General features: G+C 48.0%; 1 protein-coding gene across 1 annotated transcript in view; it reads left to right on the top strand.

Annotated features, from left to right (window-relative positions):
- Positions 1-685: 685 nt before the first annotated feature.
- The window catches only part of RAB21 (RAB21, member RAS oncogene family), a 30,981-nt gene continuing 24,648 nt past the window's right edge, over positions 686-7,018 (top strand). The window contains exon 1 of the mRNA XM_040343989.1: positions 686-1,028. Within this exon, the coding sequence (XP_040199923.1) occupies positions 870-1,028 (159 nt within the window). The 5' untranslated portion in view covers positions 686-869. The remainder of the gene's footprint in view (positions 1,029-7,018) is intronic.

The following is a 7,018-nucleotide window of genomic DNA, read 5'->3' as shown; positions in this document are numbered from 1 at the left end:
GTAAAAGGGTCCAGAGCTGTGGGGTGCTGTGTAATGTAAAGGGGTCCAGAGCTGTGGGGTGCTGTGTAATGTAAAGGGGTCCAGAGGTGCAGGGTGCTGTGTAATGTAAAGGGGTCCAGAGGTGTAAGGTGCAGTGTAATGTAAAGGGGTCCAGAGGTGCAGGGTGCTGTGTAATGTAAAGGGGTCCAGAGGTGTAAGGTGCAGTGTAATGTAAAGGGGTCCAGAGGTGCAGGGTACGGTGTAATGTAAAGGGGTCCAGAGTGCTGTGTAATGTAAAGGGGTCCAGTGGTGAAGGGTGCAGTGTAATGTAAAAGGGTCCAGAGCTGTGGGGTGCTGTGTAATGTAAAGGGGTCCAGAGGTGCAGTTGTGGAGAGGGGGTACACAGTAGTGACAACGAGATACTGAAGGATACAAGGGTATTTGCGGGGGCTCAGTGGGGTGTTTTTACATTTTAAGGTGGGGGGTGCCAGATATAGGATCCGCCCCAGGTGCCAAATGCTCTAGGTACGCCCCTGAGGTAAAGGGTACCACTGGCTATCAAGGTAATAGGAAACACTGGCTTCCCCGTCTGACAACTTTCCCAGAAACGAAACCAGCCCTGTCACCGCACCGCCCAGAGAAACCACCGCAAACCACGCCCCCTCATTGACCAGACCACTCCTCCCGGAGCGGCCACCCGCCTGCCAGTGTCTCGGCACATCACGTGGTGTGTCCGTGACGTAGAAGGAAGAAGCCGCCATTAGAGGGAGGTGTATAGTCTACCAGAGAGACCTTGGCCTGTCGTCGCGCCAGCCGTGTGAGGAAAGCCGGGACTGTGTGTGGCCACTGGTGTAGCCTGGGCTCCGTGTTCCCCGCTTGAGTTGGTGCCCATGGCGGCTGGAGGAGGAGGCGGAGCCGGGGGCAGCAGCAGCAGCAAGACGTACTCGTTCAAGGTGGTGCTGCTCGGGGAAGGCTGTGTGGGGAAGACGTCTCTGGTACTGAGATACTGCGAGAACAAGTTCAACGACAAGCACATCACTACCCTGCAGGTGACACAGCTGTGTGTGTGTGTGAGTGAGTGTGATAGGACCTCCTGTGCTGGGGGGGGCAGTGTTTACATCTCCTGTCATCACCACTGCCGCTCCTCCATCAGCCTGGGGGACTTGTGTGTGGAGACTTGTAGCCTGCAGCTCCATGTCACCAAATGTCATCACCATGTGTTGTCAGTTCACAATTTGGGTCACTTTTAGGGCTTCGTTTGCATAAGTGTTGCACTCTGCGGTGAATCACTTTTCAGATGGCATTTGACAGTTTTTTTGTTGACTCCTCACTGCCTGTTTTAACCCCTAAAAGCCCACTCTGCAACCAGCTGCAGAATGGTTGTGGCACAGCCCCATTCACTTGAACAGGGGGTTGAATTCTTGCCAGCGTTGCGGCCATGGCAAGCGTACGACCTTAGCCAGCAGTTTAACCCCTGCCCACCATATAGCAAAATGACGGCTGGAAAGTGGCTGCATTATCCTGACTGAGCGTCATATGACATCCAGCAGGATAAGCTGCTAGAGCGTGGCAATCGGTGGTGTGTCAGTCTGATACACTGCATCTCCAACCCCTGTAAAGAGCCTATGATGCAGGCTCTTTACCATGTGATCCGCCATGTCCAATCACGGCTCATCTTTGTGGTAACCAGGAAGTGCCATTTATCGGCTTTTCCTCTACTTTTGCTGACAAGGTATGTGTAGAGGAGAGCGGATTGGCTGCTCTCATGACAGGAGGGGTCTGCACTGATAGTCAGCACATTGATTATCAATGCAGACCCATCAATGGTGTACACTAGAGCCCGCCAATCAGTGCCTATTAAAAATGCCAAGCTGTGCCCATCAGTGATTGCCTGTCAGTGCTGCCTAAGAGTGCCCAGCAGTGCTGCATATAAGTGCCACCCCATCATTGACAGAGAAAACATACTTATTTGCAAGGTTTTATAACAGAAACAAATACTATTTATTTTTTATTTTTTTAACCCTATCTATAATATATTTTTATTATTAGTTGTAGTTTACCAGGATTATGGCTGAAGATATCTGCTATAACCCAGTATTTTTTACAGCCAGTTGCTGGCTTTCTCTTGAAAGTGTTCCGAGCGGCTCATGAACCACTGAAACGCTTTCAGAAGCTGCGGGAGGGGACTTCCCGTTCCAACGTTTACTGGTGTCTCTCGGGCTTACCGTTTCCGCCAGCTCGCCCGAGAAATCCGACGATGCGGCTGGCTAGTCCCAGAGGGTAGATCCTCTTTGCCTTGGAGGACCGGAGCGATGTCGCTTCTGGTCCAGTGCACAATTGTTTGATTTAAAACAAAAATTAATAATTTAAACAAAAGATGTAATGTTTTTTTTTTTTGCTTTTTAGTAAAGGTAGTAAACTGCGGCTGGTTAAAAAAAAAATTGAACAATCCATAAAGGCAATGTCATAATGTGCTAGTATGCATCGCATTATGAAATACTTGCCTTGGAAAGAAGCCCTCCAGCGGCACACTGACACCTTACCTTGGTGTCTCTTCTGGGTTTGCGTGCTCCGGCTGTGTGATTTGGCCAGAGATGAGATGACGTCACTCACATGTGGCAAGGTAGGCTGGACCTTTAGAGCGCATGTATCGGTGATGTCGGCTGCATCCAGGGTGAATATCTCATAAAAGTTGCACGTTTATGAGATATTCATTTTACCTACAGATTATTATTATAGGCTTATCTGTAGGTAAAAAGCACAAAGCAGACATTACTACCACTTAACGACTGCACTTATAGCCTAATGATGGCTACAGAGTGGCTCTAACTCTGGGAGGGCGTACATTGATGTCCTCCCAGAGTTGTGCTCCCTGGGGTGCGCACACTGGAGTATTTGTGACCGATGGAGCAAACACTTGTAAACAAGTGATGTCCGGTTCCTCTCTCCCCTATCTGTACCGATCGGTACAGTGTGAACGGAGGGGGGAGAAATTTGGTGCAGCAGTGCTGTGGGCAGGATCTGTAGTGCCTGCAGTGCTGCTCTGTGACAATTCAGGGACTCATCCATCCACACCCAGCCATGCCCACCTGTGCTCATCCATGCCACTACAGTGCATCACAAAAGTGTAATAGGTAGTCAAATTAGAATTTAAATGCATGCCCCTAGAACACCTGATGGTGCATCCTTCAGGTGGGGCCTCTGTATGTGGCCAGGCTGTGGAAAAGTCTCACACATGTGATATCGCCATACTCGGAAGGAGTAGTAGAATGTGTTTTGGGGTGTCATTTGTGCTATGCATATGCTGTGTGTGAGAAATAACCTGCTAGCATGACAATATTGTGAAAAAAGAAAATAAATCTTGTTTTTTTTTGCAAAGAATTGGGGGGGGGGGGGGGGATTACAACTTCAAAAAAACTCACCATTTATTTGCTAAATACCTTGGGATGTCTACATTCCAAAAAGGGGTCATTTGGGGGGTATTTGTGCTGCCCTGGCTTGTTGGGCTGGATTTACACCTATGCAGTTTTAGTGCTTTTTGCATTTTTAGATTTGTACTACAGTTCATTTAACATGGTTTCCTATAGAATGCGTTCTGTAGTACAAATATGCAAAGAGCACTATAAGTGCATTGGTGTGAATTAGGCCGGGTTCACACTGGTGCGACATGACACTAGTACTACTTTGGATCCGACTTTGCCCAGCGACTTGAAGTCAGAGATGCGTCCGACTTCAATGAACGGGGATCCGACTTGAGCCCCTAGAAGGTGGGCCCTTCTAGTGGCTCAGATAAGATGTTGCCAGTGTCTGTTTGCTCTTTTTTTGCCTAGATGGTTCCCCATTCTATCCCTGTGGTAACTTGCCCGGCTTCTGCTGCAAGGGCAACTACCACAGCCTGGTGTTTATTCAGGCCTCTGCCCGCAGTAATCCCGAAGTACAGGTGGGAGGTCTAAGATGCTTGTGTACATTGGTGTCTCTTCCTCTTTGGGTGTACCAAGATGGTGTACAATGACTCGCTTCCGGTGGCGCGGTAAGATTGCGTTGAGTTCATACTATACATGTGTAGGGTTGTGCACTGTGGCTTGCTTTGTAACACATTGCACTGCTCCTGCACAGTAAACACCAGTCCGCCATTGTTTTGGGGCTCATGCTGTTGAGTCGCAGTACCTGCATCCAGAAGTTGCAGGGGTGTAGTAGCAGTTGCAGCCTGTACAAATCAATGGCAGATGCTGCTTTTGTATGCATGTAATGCACATTCATGTGGTTACATGTGTACATAGATGAATGAGTAGCTCTGGATGCAAATCGTCTGCATCCAGGGCCCCTCCTCTATCCCCAGCAGTATGTAACTGCTCAATTTGCGCTTATATGCATATAGCTGTGGTGTCTGTTATGCTGTCATTGTCTTTGCATTGTGCCGGCTGCTGATTGCACACAACCGTGATCCTCACTGCAAAAATATGTTGATGCTTTGCCAAGCACGGCCCTAATCAGCCATGTGAATGAGGCCTTACTGATTTCACTAGGTCACATGGCCGTAAGTGTGATCCTTTTTATCAGGGGTTCCCCAAGACCTGAAAGTTATTTCAAGTTTTTTTTTTTGGGGGGGCGGGGGGGGGGGGGGGGCGTGGCGGGCGGTGTAACAGGATAAAGGCCAGGCCATATAGAATACCTAAATTCCAAGAAAACTGGATGAGATGATATGAATGCTGTGCAGTGCTCTTTAACCTGCTGCTACAATAGCACGGACATGTCATTTTCTTATAGGGGAAGGCCTGCCAAAAAAGGAAAAGATAAAACTACCAGACCATTTCCCAATGTACTGTAGAAGAACGGTTAGTCACATGGTGTGCCTTACAGGTTTCAGATGTTCTCAGATTCGTTTTTTCTTTCTTGGCTGTGCAGCACTGTTAAGGCAAAAATAGTTATTTGCAATATTGAGACTAGCTGTTAAAGTGGAGCTATCATTTTAAAGTCACACCTCGCATTAATCAGAAGGCCACATGTAAAAGATACTGCTTTACCCCAAAATAATAATTTGAAATGTTAATGTTTACATCTCCGATTATGTTCCTGGACAGTTATGTCTGCCTTCACAGTCTATGGTGACTAAAGCTAGCAATAGATGGATGGCTCATCAACTGGCTAAAAATGTTGATCAGTTTTTTGCTGTCACCATCTGACAGAAGTAGATCGTAGAACTTTTGTCAACTAGCAGCTGCTGATCAGTATCCTCTGACAGTGGAGAGTCCCGCATACAGTATCCTGACAGGAGGGGGATTTCTCCATCCACAATGTTTGTGGATGGGCCCTTATAGTTGGGCCCCAGACTTGTTGAATTATATGCAAATTTGCCTCTGTTCTGGCTGTGATACTGCCTGGTAGTTTCCCTTGTTGCCTGTGTGTGGCGTTGCCACTTCAGGCCCATGTTGGACCGCAGGTGTACCATGGTGTATTGGGTGTTCTCTTCTGCAGTGGTACAGTGGGAGTGGTGACCCTGCTGTGCATGCTGGGAGGGGATACTTAAGGGGCTGACGCAGTTTTTCGGGGTCTTTCGCCTCGTGGCCCTCCTGACACGAGTTGGGTGTGTGCGATTTTCAGTCTCAGGACCACGTTGGTCTGAGGCTGTGTTCCTGTCGCATAGGCCCAGTTATTCTGGCTGGGGCCTATACGTTTGGAGGTAATCCTGTGCTGTCTGTCCTGCGGGAAGAAGCCACTCAACGAAGGAAGCCAGGGGAGGACCTGTCCCGGAAAGGACCGAGCAGAAGGCTGGTACCTTATTGAAGGATGCACCATAACCTACAACACCTTACAGTCTGCGGAATTGGCTTAAAACAGGGGTTCACCCTAAAAAAAAAATTCTAACATTACATTAAGCTCCATTCTGACATTGACTGTACGCTGATCCTTTTTTTTAATCTTATTTGGCATACATACTGTTATATCTTTATCCCCACCCCCCCCCGCCTTCCAGGTATGAATCCCGCGGGAGTGGGCGTTTCTATGCACAGGCTAATTGATTGACGTATGACATAAGCTTCCCCCGGCGCATATGGCCGCGTCATGAGTTGCCGAAAGAAGCCGGGGGAAGTTTATGCCATACGTCAATCAATTAGCCTGTGCTTAGGAACGCCCACTCCCGCGGGATTCATACCCGGAAGCCGGGGGGGGGAATAAAGATATACCGGTATGTACGAAAAAAAAAAAGGAAAAAAAAGGATCGGCGTACAGTCAATGTCAGAATGGAGCTTAATGTAATGTTAGAATTTTTTAGGGTGAACCCCCGCTTTAAAGGCTCTTTGGCTGTAAGGCAGGAAGTTTCAGGACTTTAAATCCTGTGGCAGAGAATTCCTGAATATCCATTTTGTGTTCTCAGACGGTCTGTGGCAGAGACTGTTTCCTATGCTGTCCGTGCATCATTCCGGCTGCTAGGCCATGTGAGAGGGGTCTATCCGGGTGAGCAGTACCCACTCAGGATTGAGTGGCGAATATTGAAACTGTGAATATCGCTGGGCATTCTGTACTTCGTACCTGAACCTTCCCCCTTATCTCTTTGCTCTCTACTTCCTTCACAAGATTATGCAGCGAAAATAAAGCCTACAGTTGAAGCCTTTGCATCTTTTGTGGACATTCCAATTCCTATAGACTTTCTTCCCTAGACAACGAAATTGGAGAGGGGGAGAGAGAATTTAGGGCTATGGAAATCTAAAATTAATTCCTTGATTAATCGTAAATTTTCTTTTGATTGATCAAAATTCTTTTGATCGGTACTAGTGGTGATCCGAACAGGTCACCATATGCGGATCGGCACACCACGTGATCTGCGGAGCTGCGCTGCTGCCTTGGCCATAGGAAAGGCTGTGGCTTCGGTTTTGCTCCCGGAGCGGCAGCCATCTTGGTCCACCGCTCGTGTTTGGCCGGCTTCTCTGGTAAAACTAAGCAAGCACTAATCTTCCTATACAGTATACATGTCTGAATATTACAGTGGGGGAGATGTCTGTGGATATTACAGTGGGGACTATATATGGGGGTGATAAGA

This window comes from Rana temporaria, chromosome 3 (assembly GCF_905171775.1).
Source record: "Rana temporaria chromosome 3, aRanTem1.1, whole genome shotgun sequence".
Taxonomy (NCBI): domain Eukaryota; kingdom Metazoa; phylum Chordata; class Amphibia; order Anura; family Ranidae; genus Rana; species Rana temporaria.
Note: the sequence above shows the minus strand (reverse complement) of the source record. Positions and strands in the feature narration are given on the sequence as shown.